At 52.3% G+C, this 19,202-nt stretch overlaps 2 protein-coding genes across 3 annotated transcripts in view; one reads left to right on the top strand and one right to left on the bottom strand.

Annotated features, from left to right (window-relative positions):
* Positions 1-19,202, top strand: part of SNX33 (sorting nexin 33) — a 98,325-nt gene that overhangs the window by 55,036 nt on the left and 24,087 nt on the right. The window lies entirely within an intron of this gene.
* CSPG4 (chondroitin sulfate proteoglycan 4) overlaps positions 1-19,202 on the bottom strand; it is a 36,607-nt gene that overhangs the window by 10,551 nt on the left and 6,854 nt on the right. The window contains exons 2-3 of the mRNA XM_084905470.1: positions 6,126-6,289; positions 1,028-4,552 (exon numbers count right to left, since the gene is read on the bottom strand). Coding sequence (XP_084761596.1) covers positions 1,028-4,552; positions 6,126-6,289 — 3,689 coding nt within the window. The remainder of the gene's footprint in view (positions 1-1,027; positions 4,553-6,125; positions 6,290-19,202) is intronic.

Here is a 19,202-nt window from a genome sequence, read left to right as displayed (position 1 = left end):
CGTGTGAATAAAGACACACAATCATCCCACATGTAACACACACACACACACACACACACGCTGCCCTGCCCCCACTATTATCACTTCTTATCACCAGAGAGCGCCCCATTCTTTTTGAGGCACAGACGCTAAGACACTATAGGCTCCATGGAACTTGCAGACTCTGACCAGATCAAGGACTGCTAGGTGCTCCCTCATCTGATTGTCAACCCCCAAGTTCACATCCCGGATTCTGTGTCTTTGCCTGGACTTGTCTCTCTGCCTGTAATATGGTCCCCCCCATTTCCTGCTAATTGAAACCCCAGATTCTTCAAAGCCTGGCTCAGATGCTGCCTCCTCCAGGGCAAAGACAGCCTGATGATATATATATATATATATATATATATATATATATATATATATATATATAATCACATTCTGACAAAAGCCCAGAGAGCCAGAACCACAGGGGCTCAGAAATTGACAGTGTAGGAGAATAAGGTCCAGAAAGGGCAAGAGACTGGCCTGAGGATCACAAAGCAAGTCAATGGGTCTGCTGGGAGGCCTGTGGTTGCTCTGTGAGGTTCTTGGGGGTTCAGCAGCTCTCTTCAGACCAGGAATCCTGGTCTGAGGTCTGGGAAAAGAGCTGAGGACATGGGAGCCTGAGGACCAGCTAAGTCTGTCTCCAAGGCCTGTAGTCCTCAAAATTTGTGTCCAAGAAAACCCTCCAGAGAACTTATTGTTACTAGAATATAGATTCTTAGGCTCAACTTCAGAGATTTTTTGGCCAGAGAGGGGCCCAGAAACATGCATGGTTAACCACACACGTACACATATGCACATAACATGTGGAGGTACACACAATGCACAGGTAGCTTTATGTACAACAAAACCCCCTGAAACTCTTGGTAACACAACATGGATGTGTACAGGAGCATACCCAAGGCATGTACACACACCTGACCCAGAAGCCACCACAGGCATACCAGAAACATCCAAGCATGCACAGCATGAAGGCCCATATGCTGCTCATCCCCCAGCCCTTTACCTCCAGCTGATCCTTGCTGATCTTAGCTGCTTCTCCTTGGAAGACATAGACCTTCTTGTGCTGGACCAGGTGCAGTGGGGCCAGTGGCCCCTCTAGGGCAATGGTCACTTGTAGGGTGGCATCTGTGTGCATAGGCCCTGCATCCACAGAGAAGGCCAGGGTGTCATGGGGGCTGAGGCTGCCGTTGTGGCTGTAGAGAACGACTCCATTCAGCAGATCCTGCTGAAAGAAGGCTGTGGCTGGCTGGCCTGCCCGGAGCAGCTGCCCCCAGTGTGGACCAGCTGTGACATGATAGTGAACCTCATCCCCACTGCGGATGTCTAGGTTGGTGTCCAGGTGGAGTACAACTGTGTCGATGGTGCCCTGACCCCCTTGAGGGACCACGAGGCTGGAGTTGTTGGCCACACGGAGGTAGGGCTCTGAGGCCTGCACTTCAAGCAGTGTAGTGGCCTGGTGCTGCCCATCAGACACCTGTAGCTGGATCCAGCCGCGGTCAGCCCCAGAGTGCACGAATAGTACTCGCTTCTTCCTGAGGTCCTCCTGAGTAAAGCGGTAGATGGGCCGCATGGGATCATCCACAGCCACAATACTGCCAAAGAGGAGGTCCTTGCGGGTCAGCACCAGTTGGGCATCAGTAAAGCCAGAGTCGGCATCGCTGAAAGCCACGTCATCTGTAGTGAGTAGTCGCTGCCCACCCCGGGCTACATGGAAGATGCGGCTGATGGTCTGCACGGGGGCGTGGTCATTCACGGGCTGGATGGCCACTCGGAAGACACCACGTACCTCCTCCCAGGCCATGCCACCGCTGCCCTCCCCCTGGCGGGTGGCTACAAATGGGATGTCATCTTCTGTGGTCTCAGAGTCATCATGCTGGTACACCAGCCGGCCATGCAGCAGGTCCTCATTGGTAAAGGATGTCACCATGATGGCCTTGTCTTGTGTTCCCTGCCATGCCAACCTCCCATGGCGGGGCTGCTCCATGACCTCATAGAGATAGCTGGCATTGTTGAGACTCTTGACGAAGAGGTGGTCAGCGGAGAGGATAGCCTCACCACCTTCAGGGACTGAGAGGAGAACATTGGTGAGGACAGGAGCATCTGGGTCACCACCAATATGGATGGGGAAGGCGTAGAGTGGGGAGAAGTGTGGCGGAGCTGTGACACGGAAATGGAAGACATCCTCAACCACCTCTGAGGCACGTGCAGTGGCCCTGTAGGTCACCCTACCAGCTTGCAGGTCATCTTGGGTGAAGCCCTGACCTTCTGATAGCCGCATGCCCTCAAGTCGCAGATTACCTTTCTTGGGGGCCTGAACTACTTCATAGTGAAAAGCAGTGGGGCTTAGGCCTGCCTCCTCCAGGGTGGCCTCCAAGTGGGCTGTGGTAAGGGCCTCTTGCCGGGTGTTCTGAGTGTGCAGTGGCTCCAGTCGCAGCAGCCACACGGTGGCTCTCTGGATTGTCACTGGGAAGGACAGATTGCTTAGGGTCTCCTGACCCACCTGCACCTCCAAGGTCAATCTCTCCACCATGTCCTCAGCATGGTGCTGCGGGTCGGTGCTTAGGTACCTCACACGGCCCTGTTCCAAGTCCCGCTGATGGAAGGCCTGCGTGGCCCACCATTCTGCACCCTCTGCCCCGCCTGATCCCTGCTTCTGCAGCTCCCCGAACTGCAGGGCTCCAGTGACTCGGAATAGCACACTCACATCCTGCCCTACAGCATTTGTTTCCACTGACAAGTTAGTCGGCAAGACCAGTGCAGCAGAGCCCTGGGCCAGGCGCAGACCTGTGTTGTGGCGGATCTGAATGGCTGGCCGAACAGCCACCACCTTCAATGTGGCCAGGGAGCTGGCCTGCATCCCATCGCTGACGCGGAAGATGAGGTCCTGGGCAGGCCCGCCACTGTGGACATAGACAAGGCTGCCTGCCTCCAGTTCCTGGCAGGAGAACTCAGTTGCTGGCTCCCCGGGTTTGTCTCGACGTTCCACGGGGCCAGTAGTCAGGAGCTGGAAGGTAAGACCCTCACAGGTGGAGTCTGGGTCATAGGCCTGGAAAACCTCGGGCCCCAGTGGCTTCTGTGTGTGTTCCAGGATCACCATGAGGCTGCCATGTGGGAAGATGACACGGGGCGGATCATTGACAGGGTTTATCCGGATGGGCAGAAGGTAAGTTTGGCCCCTCCGAAGGCAGGAGGGCACGGGCCCCTGAGCCGTCACTGACACCTCCAGCACCAGTTGGTCGGAGGGGTCCTCAGAGCCATTGTGGACGAAGCGGGCCTTGCGGTTCACCACATCTAGGAGAGTGAACATTTGCCGAGTCCGCGTGCCCGGAATGTCCAGCTCTAACTTGCCGTGGCGCGGTTCACGGCTCACACTGAACAGCACCTGGGATTTGCGCAGCTCAGCCTCTCTCAGGTCCAGAGTTGGCTGCACATGCCGCCATTCAAGCCAGGCTGTGCCACCCTCAGCCACCACTAAGGGGCTGATGGTCAGCAGTTGGGTGAAATTGTCAAAGATAGGAGGCAGCCCGGGCTCAGGCACGCAGGGCTCAGGCAGCTCCATGGCTGGCCAGACTTCTGGTGCCAGGGTGGAGAAGACTTCGTAGGGGCCATAAGCATCCTCGTATTCATCTTCCTCAGGCCTGCAGCCAGCCACCATATTGCGAGTCAGCCAGGCCTCCCGGAGCCCCCACCTCTGGCCATTGATGCTGAGGTCCTCCATGCAGCCCACCAGGGAGACACTGACAGCCCCCACTGCCAGGCCCAGGCGGTGTTCCTGGAGGTGGTGAGAGGCCTCTGCATCTAGCCCCCCAAGGAGAAGACTGCCACGTGGCTCCAGGTAGCTGAGGACCCCCCGGTTGGAAGTACGTGTTGGGTACTGGTCCACGGAGATTTCCAGCTGGTGAGCATCTATGTGGACACTGACCTCGTGGGGCTGCCCATCGGCCACAGGCACACCATTGTGGAGCAACACAGTGCCCTTGCCTTTCTCGACCACAGCTCGCAGATGGCCCTCAAATATATCCAAGTAGATGAATTGCCCATGCTGACCACCTGCCTGGAAGGCCAGGGGTGCCTGCTGGCTCCTTGTGATGAGCGTAAACTCCAGGGTGCCTTCATCCCGAGTGCTCCAAGGAGGGAAGGCTGCCAGTGAGTGGGGCCCAGAGAAGCCCAGGGCCACATCGTCACCAGCAGAAAACTCTTCAGCACAGCCCTCATGCACATCTGGGGTTAGTGGCTGAAGGAGGCTGTGGCCATTGAGGGTGGCTGCATGGAGGCAACCCCTCAGAGGTCGGCTGGTTCCCCTCAAGTAGGGCAGGCCCAGGCTTCCAGTGCCCCCCACAAAGAGCCCATAGGGGACCTTCAGAGGCCCCCCTGTGACTGGGGCTGACGTGTTGAGGTGCCCATCGACTGACAACCAGGCCCAGCCACCTGACATTGTTAGCCCCACTGTGTGGAGGACGGAGTCACTCAGCAGCATCTCTGATGGGGTCTGCAGCCTCAGTTCCTCCTGGCCTAGGACAAGTTTGACCTGAGGAGAGATGGGGAGTAGGGGAGGCAGCCATGTGAATCTACCACTTTTGCTGGAAAAACATAGTTGATCCCTAGGGCCTAGGACAAGGTCTTCTCATGCCACCTCTCTCTACTTCCTGTCATCTCTTATTTTCCAAATACTCACCAGAGTGATCCCTATGAGGCCTGGACAGCTACTGGGCTCTGATATGAGTCAGATGTGGCTCCTATCCACAAATAACATATATCTAGAGTAAGGGTGTCGAACTTAATCAGAGAAGGGGCCAAAATCTAAAATCCAGCCTAAATCGCGGGCCGAATGGTTTACGGAACAGTCATAAACTGACAATGTCATAAACTGACAGCGGAGTGCAGTGATGACAGCGCGGTGCGGGCCACATTGCAAGGCCTGGCGGGCTGGATTTGGCCCGCGGGCCTTGTGTTTGACACATGTGATCTAGAGGATGCTCTCCTAGACATTCAATCTGGATTTAAAAAAACCTGTTCCCTCTTTCCTTGGCTGAGACATGCTAGAAAAATTACTTTGGAATATAAAAGATTCCATCATGGGCACCTGGGAACTCCTTGCTGAGGACCCTGAGTGGGGCAAACAAAGCAGCCAGGCTCACTATTCAGGGATGGGGAGTCCAACCAGAGGTTCTGCATTGTGAAAGTTTAGTAAGTAAAGCTCCATGACCTGAAGTGAGGGGAGATCCTTAGGGAGAGAAGAGGGACATGGTTCTGTCTCCAGGACACTGACACCAGAACTGACTCTGATGCAGTGCTCCCACAAGCAGAAGGCAGAACAGGTCTTAGCAGAATAGGGGAACTGAAAGAGCACTATTAATGAGACCTTGGCAGTCCAAGTATGGAGTACCTCTGTAGGGGTGTGGTCTTATTGCATCTGGCAGAGAGGAAGGCTATACGAGGCCAGGTTTAACAGTGATATCTTATGGCAGTGAGAAACAATGGCAGCAGCAGTTGGATTGATGGTGATAGTCCTCTCCTCAGTGTGGCCTGGAATAAGCTGACTCTCATTTGGACTAAGAACTTGGGTTCTCAAACTCTTCATGGTTAGGGAGAAGCCTCAAGAGAGAGCCAGAGAAATTCTTGCTAATATAGCTTATAGCGACTTGAAGGATTAAATGGAAAAACGAGGAAGCTGTGGCAGTACTGTTGTTACCATTATCTACAGACATGACTGTTGCTATGCGGAGCCCAGGTGATCCCTGGGTGGGGTAGGGGTAGGGGGAGGGAGAAATGTCCATGCCGAGACTTCAAGGAGAGACTAGTGTTAGACAGGTGCAGGGAGTTGGCGAGAAAACACCTGGCAGCAAGAGACCATAGATAACCAGGTAACTGAAAGCCATTGGAGTAATCAGCACCTAAAGGCCAGCTAGAGTTGTGGTAAGAAGTGAGGTTGGAGAACAGGAGGGCAGAGCAAGTTCATGAGGGACTCACAGCTTTTGGGATTCTGTTGTCCATCTCACAGTGGAGAACTTGAGACCCCAAGGTGAAAATGACTTGCACAAGGTCACATAGCTGATTAGGGGCCATTGAAAGCTAGAGCTCAGCAGGGAGATGTCACTGACCTGCAGGTGTCCAGAACTGAGCTGCAGGAGGAGGTGGTCAGCTGGGCCTGCTGCCAGGAGAAGCAGGGCTTCACGCTGGGATGTGGAGAACTGTAGCTGTAGGTCTATGTTGGTCAGAACTGTGGCCACTAACACCTCCAGGTGGTTCTCACCGAAGAAGGAGGCTGTGTGAGAGAGGGAGTCTTAGTCAAATCTCAGACCCTTGCCTGGAGGAGGACAGGTGCTACAGTTTGAATATGTAGGTTGCAGGGAAAGGTTTCATGCTGTCCATGGGCCTCAGCCAGATCCCAGCACCTGCTTGGTCCTGGCCCCAGAAGGTACCTAGCCTAGATTTTGTCTCTGAAGAAAGCCCAATCCAGCAATTTTAAGCAACTTAGGTCTCCTCTTCAGAGGTTCCTGGAGCCAAGGGCCTCTACCAGCAATGGCTCTCTTCCCCTTAGCCCCAGCAGAATATGGGTCTGGCTCCTCCTTGGTCCAAAGGGAAACCATCACTGGTGTGATCACCTGTCTGGTGGTCACAAACCTCAGGACTGGAGTTCCAGAACCATCTTTAACCCTCAACTGATCCCTGTTCAAATTCTTTCTCCTAAGTACCCTTACACTTTGTCCACTTTCCATGCTATGCCAAACCTCTGTGGGTTGGTTGGGGCCTGGTGGGTGTTGCTATCAGGCAGTTCACCCATCTTTGCTTTTCTCTTGGGCCATGCTCTCAGCTGCTTTTGGGTGTGGGAAGAAGCAGCTTGTTGGATCTGAGTCCACAGAGAAGCAAAGGTTTTAAGGCCAGATGCAGGCCATGTGCAGTGCTAGACCCCAAATGGGCCAAAACTTCCTGCATCACCCCATGTTGCATCCTGCTGTAGAGCTATTATTGGTCCCTGGTGAGCAGTCAGATCCGGTCCCATTGTTTGCGAGCCAGGGATGACAACAGCTGAGCTCTCTAAGGCAGGGTCTGAGGCTGAAGACAAGGCTCGGGAGGAGCTGAGGGTCTGCTGGGCAGGCCAGTGGGCCTCCCAAAACAGCAGGGGTTTCATAGCGTTAGTGATCATTGTCAGGGTCCGTTTTGACCCATCCTGGGACACCTCCTCTTTTTAAGTTGCCATCTCCTTCCAGGCAGTTTTTTCAAATTAGCCTCTCTTGCCCTCCAACTTGCTGCCACAATTTCTGGTCTATTCCTTTGTGGAGATTAGGGTAAAAAATAACTTTGAGTTTGTCCCCCAGATGTCCGAGCCTGGGAGAGGCAGACAGTAATGGTTTAAAAGATGATTCATCTCTGTTGGGCTTCCCTTAAACCCCATGTGAGTGAATAAGGCTAATGGCATGATAGGGATGGTCTAGTACCAGCTATATACCTAACAGTCCCTGGCCAACCGGAGCCAGCTGATGTGTGCCTGAAAAAATAGCCACTGGAGGAGTCTGAGGCATGTATTCCTTACAGGCTGCCAGCACTATGCCAGGGATGTCCAAGGATAATGCTCTTCCACTTGTGCTGAGCTTACAACCCATATAGTCATCTCCTTTGCTGGCACTTGATAGAAACATCAGAAGTCTTTGATTGGGAAGTTAAAGGAATCAAATAAGAACTTTAAAATCACCTGAGAACATGGCCCAGTAAGCCCAGCAGGGCCAACAGACCTTGATGCTGGTAAGGGACAGGTCAGGGGACTGGCAGGTAGCGGGCACCTGTGGGCAACTTACCTGCAAGAACATTGATTCTTAAGAACGAAATGCAGCACACTACACTGAGGGCAACCATGAGGTGGGGCACATGGGCACTGCAGAACAGGGCCACCAGAGCTCATAGCGGCTGGCAATAGCTGATTGTAAATTTTTAGGGATTTTGTTAGCCTAGTGAGAATATTTATACCACGTAAAGAGGCCAAAACCACAAACCAGGGCTCCCTCTCCCCCAGAGAACCTGTTGCTGAACATTTACCTGTCTACCACCCACAGGGAGAGGGCCAATTTCTCTCCCCTATTGGAATGAAACACCCATCGTACTCCCTTTTGCTAAAGGTGGATATAAATCTGTTGGGGCCTGGCCGGTGTGGCTCAATGATTGAGCATTGACCTATGGGCCAGGAGGTCACGATTTGATTCCTGGTCAGGGCACATGCGAGGGTTGCAGACTCAATCCCCAGTGTGGGGCATGTAGGAGGCAGCAGATTAATGATTCTCTCTCATCATTGATGTTTCTCTCTCTCTCCCTTCCTCTCTGAAATCAATACAAATATATTTAAAAAATAAATTTGCCAGCACAATCAAGGTCAGGGCTCTGGATTAAGCAGGAACTGCAGTAGATGGCTGGCTCTAACCAACCTGCCTCCAGTGCCCTCCCAGCAGGCAGTTTGGTCTGGTTCTCCAGACCCAAGTGGGAGGGCAGCAGGATGTACTAGTAGAGGTACTTTCCAGAGACTGGAGTCTGAATGGGCTCATTGAGGGCCTGGACTCTGCTGTTTCCAGTGGGGCCAGGGAGGGAAAGGCTCACACAGCAGCCTTGTGCTATGCTGGGAGTTCACAGACCAGGCAGCCCCTCCACCCTATCCCAACAGAGGCTTCTGAGGCCTTGCTGGCCAGGGTTTTGGAAACTCTGACAGTCCTTGCCCCCAATCTCACTGCCTCTACTTTCTGTTCTTCTTCTGCCCCTTACTGTCTCTGATGGCTGCAGTTGTAAGAAACTAGAATCTCTGTCCTGGGGAGGGGGCAGTTGGAGAGGGTATTTGAATGAATAGGTGGTGCAGGATAAAGAAGTAATAAGTAGAAGTCAATCCCAAAGGGCTTCCTAGGGGAGATAAAGGTGGTATAGAGGAGCAGAGAGGGAGGGAAATGTGCAGCAAGAACAAGGACAAGTGAGCGACCTACGGGAACATATAGGCTCAGGAATGTTGGAGGAGAGGAGGCATTAGAACTGTCTGGAGATCTCCCCTTGATTCTCTTGGATCAAGAAGACCCATGATTCATCTAAATACCAGCTCAGGCCTGCACAGCTGGAGAAGGGCCCATGCTAGGTAGGGTTGGAGGCTTGATCCCCAGTGTGCGGTGTACAGGAGGCTTCCCTCCCGGTCACCATTTTGTAAAATGGGCTCTCCTTCCAATCCTTTCTCCTCCTGTCTGTTGGGATTAGTCCTGGAGGTCTCTCCTCCATCCAGAGGTTTGCTCTCTAGCATGGGTGTGCAGAGAGTTCATGTTGTGGGCTGCCTGAGTGGTGCCAAGCTTTCAGAATGGTGGGAGCAGGATGCTCCACAGGGTCAGGGGGATAAGTGAAGGAGCAAGAAGAGTCCCACTTGTATGAGTTTCTCTGCCTAGAAGAAGGCACATAGGTGAGTGTCCAGAGTAATACAGTGCATGTGTGTACAAGTATGTGGGTGGCTGCTGGGGGTGTGTTTTGAATTTGCATAAGGCTGCGTGTCTGTGCGTGTGTGTGTGTGTGTGTGTGTGTGCGTGTATGTGTGTGTGTGTGTGTGTGTGTGTGTGTGTGTGTGTGTTGGGGGTGAGGTGGGGGTAGCTGGGAGCCTCCAGAACAGAACAGTGATTGTGCCTAGGCCTGTCTTGTCCCTCAGTGCCCACCCACCATGACTTGGCTGAGCCTGGCTCCGTGAAAGGGGCCCTGTGTTCCTGAAGGGTTTCTGCCCCTCCTCCTTGGCACCCATCCATCTAAGTGGTTTACTGAAGGTGGAGAAGGCCCATAACACCCCACCCTTCCTGCCCATGAACAGGGCACTGCTGTCTGTGCCCAGGGCTGGGCAGCTCCATCCCTCTTCCTGAGACGGGGGCTGGGAGCACAGAAAGAGCTTGTGTCCTTCCCTACCAAGTCCCTTCTCACATGGGGAGATGAAGCCTAGGCCAAGGGCCTCTAGCAAGCCACCCTCTGGCAGGGCACAGGTATGTGGGCATCTTCTGGTTTTCTGGGGACACTCCTAGGACATTTATGAATGGGAACCTGGCTCCTGCTCCTGGGGGATGCTAACCCTGAGGCTTACTTCCATTATGATGCCCATGTGTCTGCCTGTCAACAGGCTCTTGGGACAAGGGGCAGAGTATGTGCACATAAGGCTGCCGACCACCTCCCAGGCTAGGCACAGTTCTCAAACATGGTGCCTTTCCAGTTGGGGCGAGGGTGGAGGGGTAGGCTGCTGCAGACCCTGCTCCTTCTGAGTCCTTAGGTATAGGCTAGTCAGACTGTCTCTCCTTGGCTCTATCTTGGCTCTTCAGCCATCCTGCTGCCTGTCTCTACCTTTGTTTTTTCTCATTTCTCCCTGCTTTGTCTTTGCCTCCCTTCTTCCCTCTGTCCTATTCGGGTTGTATCTGGGAACATCACCCTTGCTCCAGAACAGTCTAAAGAGTCTGGCCTGGGACCTTTTGCCTTATCAGTCCTGGGTCCCCACTTCCTAGGTTGGGGGTTCCACAATATCAAAATTCTTTGTAGCCCTGCCTGCAGTGGGAGGATTTGGCTTCCATTTCTTTGAACACTTGAGACCCCAGAGGAGAAGCTATTTGACAGAGAGAAGCAGAAAGCCTGCAGTTCTTGCCCTGCCACCTGTCTGGGCACCCCCACAAGCACCTCATGCCTCCCTGGCAATTGATTCCTTGTGCCTGCTCCTGCCACATTCCTGGTCGCTTGGGGGCAGCCAGGCAGTCCCACAGCTGCATGCGTCATGGGCAGCAGCAGCATTCCTGGGTGTTTGCTGCTGTCTGACTTTATAAGGGAGAAAGTTTGGGAGCTGAGAGTTGCTGGGCAGGATGGCCAGTGGGGAGAGCCTAGGCGCACAGTCAAGTGTGGATGGTGGGAGAGCTGGATGTGTGCTGCTGAGGAAGGACTTATTGGTACAGAAACAGCAGGAGCTGAGATGGATGGTGAGAGAAAGCAGAACCTCATTCATCCACAAATACAATATTGGAATGATAGGGATGTAGGAGAACCAACCTAGGAAAGACAGAAAGCCTGAGAAAGATATTAAAACTGAGAATGGGCCCTAGCAAGTTTGGCTCAGTGGTTAGAGTGTTGGCCTCTGAACTGAAGGGTTTGATTCTCCTCAAGGACACATACCTCGGTTGCAGGCTCGATCTTGGCCTCTCATGTGGGAGGCAACCAGATGATGTGTCTCTCTCTCTATCTCCCTCTTTCCACTCTCTCTAAAAATCAATGGAAAAATATCCCCAGGTGAAGATTAACAACAAAAACAAAACAACAACAACAAAACACACCAGAGAATGTAAAATAAAGACCCTTCCTCCACAAAGGCTGAACTCAGGGATCCAGACTGAGGCCTGAGGGAGATGGGGAAGGGAAAACCCAAGAGAGATGGAGAAGGCAGGATGTCGGCAGTGAGTCTGCTGCTGTGGACAGGAACAAGGAGGGTGAGGAGGGGACACCCTACAAGCCAGTTGGGGACAAAGGAGTTCCTGCTCTAGGTAAAGCTGGACTCTTCCACCATGGGTGACAAATCCTGGTTCCAGATACAGGGTAGGGAGGGGGTGAGGTTGGGAGGGTCCCTCAGGGGAGTCCGAAGAGTGGGATATTCTGGGAGTGTCAAAGCAAGGGTGAAGGGTCCTTTGTCTTCCTGGGTGTCTTTGTGAATGGCCCTGTGTGAGAGCGGAGATGGGCCAGGTGGCCTTCCCTTGTAGCTGGGCCCTCCCAATATTCTGCTGCCCAAGCCAGAGAACCTCTAATGAGGCTGGGGTAGGGAAGTTTCCTCTGAATTAAAACCTGATGGGGCTGATGTTCCCTATGCTGCTCCCACCCATTGCAGAGTTGGGAGAAATGTACTGGTATGAGAACTCAGTCCCACGGAGCAGCGCAGACCCTAACCCTTGCACAGTGGGTAGTGGAGGAAGTGAGTGCAGAACAAGGGAGGATTGGGTGTGGTGGGCCCAGCCTGTCTCAATACTGGACCTGTCACCTGGAAGATGCTCAAGCACCTGGCACCCTCAGTGCTCATTACCTGTGTCCTTGGTTCCAGATGGAGTCCATAACCCAGGGCTATTTAAGCATGCTCAAGGCATGGCCATAGGAACAACAGTAGATTAGTTCAAAGTCCTGGGGAACTTAAAACAGTGGCCATTCCTGTTTCTCTTAGGAGACAATTGCTTGTCCCAGTGGGAATCACTGAGGGTAGGCTGTTGGAGAGGCTCCTGTACCTGTGGCAAACCCCTGTCTTTATATCTCAACACTACAGAGACCTCAGCTGTGGTCCCTATTCCTCCTCACTTTGAGGACTCTTGACCACAAGACTCACTCTCAGGGTACTTGACCTTGTGTTTGGTTGCCAAGGAGTTCAGGGCAGGACAACGGCTTCTTCACTTATAGGCTGAGCCCTGACCCTGGTCACTGGCCTCAGCTATTGGTCTTCTGACCAAGCACCTGAAGGCCATCCATGCCAAGGGCCACACACTGAGGAACATGTCCAATTTAGGAATCCCACTGGAAGGCGAGTGCCTCTGGAGAGGAAGCAGGGGACTAGTGAGTTAAGATACTGAGCTTGTTCCACAGATACTGATGGAGCAGAATTGGTGTCCTGGGCTCCCAGCCATCTGTTCCTACCCTGAGGCCACGTGGGACACAGAGGAAGTGGGAGAGAAAATGAAAGGTTTTGCTGGAAGAAGCAGCCCAGAGTCCACCCAAGCTGGAAGGCTGGGCGGGAGGAAGCAGGGCCCTCAGTGGAGTCTTTGTGGAAGCCTTCTGTTCTCCAAGCCAGAGGCATGAAGGGGTGGGGCTTCTGTGGCTTGAAGCACAGAAAGGCTTTTCCTTGTCCTATGATTTTCCTCCTTATATAGGGAGGATTTTTTAGGCCCTCATCCACATTCCCTTTCCCCTGGCTTTCCTGGCCCTGGAGGAAATATGGGTTCCTCATCTCAGTTTACTGGGCTGAGGTAGGGGTTCTGGAGGGAAGAAAGAGTGAAGGAACTTGCCTGGCATCTGGCCTGCCCAGCCCCCACCCCCAGCAGGGTCCCCATGAGATTGCTCTCATTTTACAAGTGAGAAAACTGAGGCAAGGAGGATAGCTACCCATAGTAGGGCAAAAAGGGCAGCTGTGGAGTGGGATTCAGGACCTTGTAGTGTGCTTCCTGAGCCTGCAACTGTAGGTGTCAGGGCAGGGCATATGCATGGAAGGGGGTTTGATTGCTATGTGTGACTTGGAAGTGAAGCATCTGCCTGAGTGTGAGAACTGGCCCCCTGCCTGGGGAAGACACACTTTTTCCCTTCCTGTCCTCAAGACTCCCTCTTTCAGGGCTGGGAGTAGTAGAGGAGGAAGGGAGTGAGGGAAGAGGAGAGCATTTGTTTTCCATGCATGGTTTGGCAGCTGACCTCTCCAGCATGGCTGGATGAGGTCTGGCTTTGGATCTTCAGGGCTGGCTGAGGATGACATGTTCCAGAAAATAGTGATAAGTGAGTCAGCAGTGAAGAAGGTACCTCTCTGATCCACCAGCCCATAGAGGTCTTAGAGGTCATGGAAGAGGCTGGAGAGGTGGGAGGTGTGAGAAGCCTGCCTTTAGGAGGCTGAGAGGGCATCCCCTCTGGCAGAATCCCTTCTGTTCTGAGATGAGAAATCTCAGAGGGCAGGTGTTGTAGAGGTGCCTCAGAGTTTTTCTGAGCCTGGCAGATGGCTTAGAGACAGTGAGTTTGAGCTGGGATGGGGGAACAGTGGAAGTCAGGCAGAGGTCTAGACCAATTTGAAGCAACTGGTGCTCAATAGGCTATGTGCCTTAGAGAAGACACCACTATCTTTGCCTTAGTCCTCCCATCTGAAATATAGGGAAGGGAGGTAGGATGACCCCACAGACAGAAGTTCCATATCCAGGAGACCTGGGGAAATCAGAGGCTTGGGTCAGGGACCCCCCCAAAACACACACACACACACACACACACACACACACACACACACACACATGCACACACACTCTATACTCAGAGCCACATGCTGCCATACCTTTTGTGGCCTCAGTTTTCCCATTTGTGAAAAGGGACTTAGGTGTGGAGACTGACACATAACACCTGAGCCCTGGCCAGCTCAGCCTAGCTCAGACCAAGAAGAACTGCTGGTGGAGAGGTGTGGTCACTACGGTGGATACAGCAGAATTCACCTCTGGCCTAAGAGATGACAGGCCTGGCCAGACTGAACATTCTTGAGAACAGGGCCCAGAGCCTGTGTCCTGTGCCCAGGGCATCTATCATTCAGGAGGACCAGACACATGTACTGACAAAGGAAGTACCAGCACCTAAGGGAATATAAAGATTAAATGAGGAAGAATTTGGCCCACATGAGGGATTTTCTATTGGCAGAGCTGACAGCAGATAGGCAGAACAGCAAGCTCCCATACTGGTGGCGTGCTGCCAGGAGGGTGTGGCCTGTGAGGGGGGACCAGGTAGCCGAGTGTCCTTGCTAGTGGCCTCTGCGCCAACCAGGTCTCCCAGAGGTCCTCAGATTGAGTCCTCTCACGACAGGCCTGAATCCTTTGACATAGGTCCCTACCTAGCATGTCCACTAATTATGTAACCTCTCTAGCCTGTCAGTATCTCCAAGCTGTGCCCATCCTGCCACATTCCCTAGCCCATCTCTCTTTCCTGGCCTTAGGCACCACTTCTTTGCTATGGTACCACATCTCTGTCTCTGGCATCAGCCAGAGACCCCTAGACATCTACACCAGGAACAACTCTAGGAACCCCCAAACCCAAGCCCACTCATCTCAAGCCAGACAGTGTCATCTCTGCTCCCAGTCAGTGAAGGTCCCTCCACCCACCCCCTGCTAGGCAGAAATCTAAAAGTTGTTTCAGACATTCTCCTCCTCCCTCCTCATGGACACCTATCCTACTCTTAAATTCTCCTTCAAATTCATCTCCCCCTCTTGCTCCTCTGTGCTATCCCGCAAAGCAGATGGCCACCATCAATTGCCTGGCTTTATAAATTTTCTGTTTCGTTTTGCTAACAGCAGCTACAGTTAACCTAAAATGAAAGTCACTCCATCATCCTTCTTTGCCTGGAATACTTTGGTGGCTCCCCATTGATCCATGACCAAACCCCAGCCCCCTACTGCAGCACTGATGTGGGGTGGTGGGTGACCTTGCCCCTGCTCCTCAGGCTTTCTTTTGCACCTCCCTTGAACACCCCATGTGCCACCCTCACAAGACCTTGGGCTTTTTCTTTTATACCTGTCAGGTTCTTCCTCCTAGTCTCTGCTCAGGGCCTTCTACATGGCGAGCTCTTCTTTCTTCTCTGCCTGTGAAATGCCCTCATGCTCCTTCATAAAAGTTCACCTTATCTTTCCCTACAGCCCAAAGCTCCTCTGCACTGGGGATACAGACACTCCACTGTGGCTTGGGGAGTTGTGTCACTGTCACTTCTCTCCTTGAACACTGTGAGTCTTGGGATAAGACTGGCTGCTTGGTGAAGGGAGACGGGAAGAAAGGAGGGTGGGCCCAGGAGGATGAGAGGGGCAGCCGTATTCCCTAGTGGACTGCTGGCAAGGATGGCACCTGGGGGCTTGACCAGCTCTACCCAACCTCTCTCCCCTCCAAGCTTCTTTCTAGTTCCCCTCTGCCCTTTAGGGCCCCAGTGCCCAGAGGCAGGGGCCTGGACACAATGTCCCCACCCTGCCCCAGCCAGGGAGTGCTTTTCTGGGCCTGTGGTAACAGAGTCTGGTGCTTGTTTTTAAAGAAAATAGAATCAGAGCCCCTATTTATAGCTAGAGTCCATAGCACAGACAGGAGATAGATGGGATTTGAGGCTGTGCAGGCTCCAAACAGGCTGGGGAAAGGAGGGGGAAGGAGGAAGGAGGCCTCCAAGGCCCCCTCCTTAACAACCTCCCTCCCCCCACTCCTTCTCAGCTGCTAAGGAAGTGCCTGTGGGATCTTGACACTCCCTGGGACAGGATATAGCTGTGTTTTTGGACAGGGGAAGGAGGGGACTTGGGTGAGGGAGATGGAAACTTTCTCTTTGGATTGGTCCCTGGAGCCCAGAGTCTCTGTGGGAATGGGTGGAGGTGAGGTGTGTCATGTCTTCTGGGAAGGCAGAGAAGAACCTGTGGAGGTGCCAGCTGCAGAGGGAGCACTTTGGATTGCCACCAGGACTGGGTAAAGGAAGAACAGAGCAAGGCCAGAGAGATGGGGCTGACAGAGGCAGAGAGAGAGAGACAAGGATAGGGGAGAATTCTGCAGTTCAGTTGATCCTGTGTGTGGAAGGGACACAGAGAGAACAAAGAAAGATTGAAAAAAATAGAATCAGGGGGCTTCTGTCCCACAAAACATCTTCCTGGTGCTCTGGGCAGAGTGGGCAGAGTCTGAGTTGGATCCAGTGAGGAAAGGCAGGAATTGGACATCTCTGTGGCCTTCACCTCAGAAAGCCAAGCCATGCTCACTCCTACCCTGCAGGGCTCAGGGCCTGTAGACCCTCCGTTCTTGGCAATCTCAGGGTGGGAAGCCCAGACCTATTTAGAAGCAAAGAAATGCTGTGGAAGCAGGGCCCATGCAGATGGGCTTTGTCACCAAAATTCCTGAAGGACTGTCTTGGGCAGATGGGGCAGGGTAGTGCCAGGATCATTAGGGGCAGGTCTGGGCTCTGGATTGCTAGGGGGTGAGTTCCTCAGGCCTGAAGGCGCTAGCCTGAGTTCCTCACACCTGCTGCCAGCTTCTATTCTGACTCCTCCTCCATTTGGATCTTTGGGGGCTGCAGCCTGAGATATGTGTCATGGAGACTTAGCCACACTGGTGACTCAGACGGTTAAAAAAAGCAGCAGCTCCAAGCGGTGACTCAGCTGCCCCTGGAGGGGCTGGGTGGGTCTAGCTGGTACAAGACAGGGTGGTCTGGGTTTATTTTTGGCAGGGTGGGGCTGGGTGAGGGGGTAAGATGGGAAGTGGGAATGGAGAGAAGCAGCTACTCTCATTTCAGGAGAGCCCCAGGGCTTTGTGCCACAGAGAAAATCAGTTTCCCAATGCCTGGGAGCTCTGGCAGGCTGGGCTGCCTCTCAGTCCTGTCCCAGGCCCAGCCTACCTTGTTATATGGCCCAGAACAAGCATCTGGCTCTGTCTGGACAGAAGCAGAGTCTCCTGTCCTATTTCTAAGAGGCTTGAGCTCATAATTATTATTATTATTTTATTATTTTTTGTTTTTAAATATTTTATTGATTTTTTACAGAGGAAGAGAAAGGGACAGAGAGTCAGAAACATCGATGAGAGAGAGTCATCGGTCAGCTGCCTCTTGCACACCCCCTACTGGGCATGGGCCTGCAACCAAGGTACATGCCCTTGACTGGAATCGAACCCGGGACTTTTCAGTCCGCAGGCTGATACTCTATCCACTGAGCCAAACCGGTTTCGGCAAGCTCATAATTTTAGAGTTGACCTTGAAGGATGAAGAGACCGAGAGAGGAACAGAGGTCTGACTAAGACCACCCAGATCCCTACAACTTCTCCCCTTCCCCAAGGCTGTCAACAGTTGAAGGGACAGGCTCCCATCTGAGTACAAAGTACCCCCTAATTTGTAGTTTTGCTTCTGTGGTTTTATGGTCAATCATGTTCTGAAAATATTAAATGGAAATTCCAGAAATAATTCATAAATATTTAAATTGTGTACCATTCTGATAGTGCGATGGATCATCACTTTGTCCAGCGTCTCCACACTGTATGTGCTCCTGCCTCTTTATCACTTAGAAGCTAGTTAAATGATCAGATCAGATTGGCTGTGGTGTTCAAGTAATCCTTATTTTACTAATGGCCCCAAAGTGCAAGACTAATGATTTGGCAATTTAGATATGTCAAAGAGAAGTCGTGAATTGCTTCCTTTAAGTGAAAATGTATAAGCATACCTCGGAGATATTGAGGGTTTGCGTCCATACCACAACAATGAAGTGAGCTTTGTGATAAAGTGAGGAACACAATTTTTTTGGTTTCCCAGTGCATATAAAGGCTATGTTTACACTATACTGTAGTCTATTTAGTATGCAATAGCAGTATATCTAAAAAAACAAAAAACAAAAACCAATCTACATACCTTAATTAAAAATACTTTATTGCTGCCCTGGTCAGTGTGACTCAGTTGGTTCATCAGTCTGATGAACTGGAAGGGTGTGGGTTTAATTCCTGGTCAGGGAGTGTGTGGGAAGCAACTGATCGATGTATCTCTCTCACATTGATGTCTCTCTCTCTCCCTCTTTAATATTCTAATAAAAATACTTTATTGCTAAGAAATGTTATCCATAATATGAAAAATGGCACAAATAGATTTGTTTGACAAAGGGTTGACACAAACATTCAATTTGTAAAAAAAAAAAAAAAAAAGCAGTATCTGTGAAGCACAATAAAACTAGGTGTGCCTGTTTAGGAAAGAACATAGTATGTATAGGAGTTGGTACTCTCTGAGGTTTCAGGTATCCACTGGGAGTCTTGGAAAGTATCCCCCATGGATAAGGGGAACAACTATACCTCCCCTGGAGAGGCTCAGCTGGGGTCCACATGGGTGGCTGGAAGCATGTGGGCACCAGATGCCCAGAAGTAGAATCTCAGCCATCATTTGGGGCCTGGATTTTATTAGCTACTAGAAGCCCAGTGCACAAAATTCCTGCATGGATAGGGTCCCTAGGTTTGGTTGGCGATCAGGGCCGATCTGTGGGGCAATCAGCAGGGTGATCGGGGGTTGGGGGGGGGGGTGGACCCCTGGCACCTGCCTTGGCTGGTCTAGTGCAGCCCGCTCACCAGTTCCATCCCCCACTGCCACTGTTGATTGGGGCCCGCAGACTGGGGGTAGCTCCTGCATTGAGCGTCTTCCTCCTGGTGGTCAGTGCACATCATAGCAACCAGTTGTTCCACTGTTCATTATATAGGATTAGCTCACATCCAGGGAGCTAGCTGGGATCTGCCCAAAGGTCTGTTGAGAAGAGTTACCCCTCTGGGGGTGAAGGCAGAGAAAACCCACACAGTGGGATTTTGAGCTGGGGCCCAGGCTCTGGCAAGTTTATTATCCAGTGTCCCTCCAGTGGCATCTCCACCCTTCTTGGCTGCTCATTTCCTGAAACTCACTTCCCCTCATCTCTACCAGCCCTGATCTCACACATACAGGGACTCATCACCAACATCCCAATGGCTCCAAG

The sequence above is a fragment of the Pipistrellus hanaki genome (assembly GCF_964339955.1).
Source record: "Pipistrellus hanaki genome assembly, chromosome: 1".
Lineage (NCBI taxonomy): Eukaryota > Metazoa > Chordata > Mammalia > Chiroptera > Vespertilionidae > Pipistrellus > Pipistrellus hanaki.
This window is presented reverse-complemented; position numbering and strand designations above follow the sequence as displayed.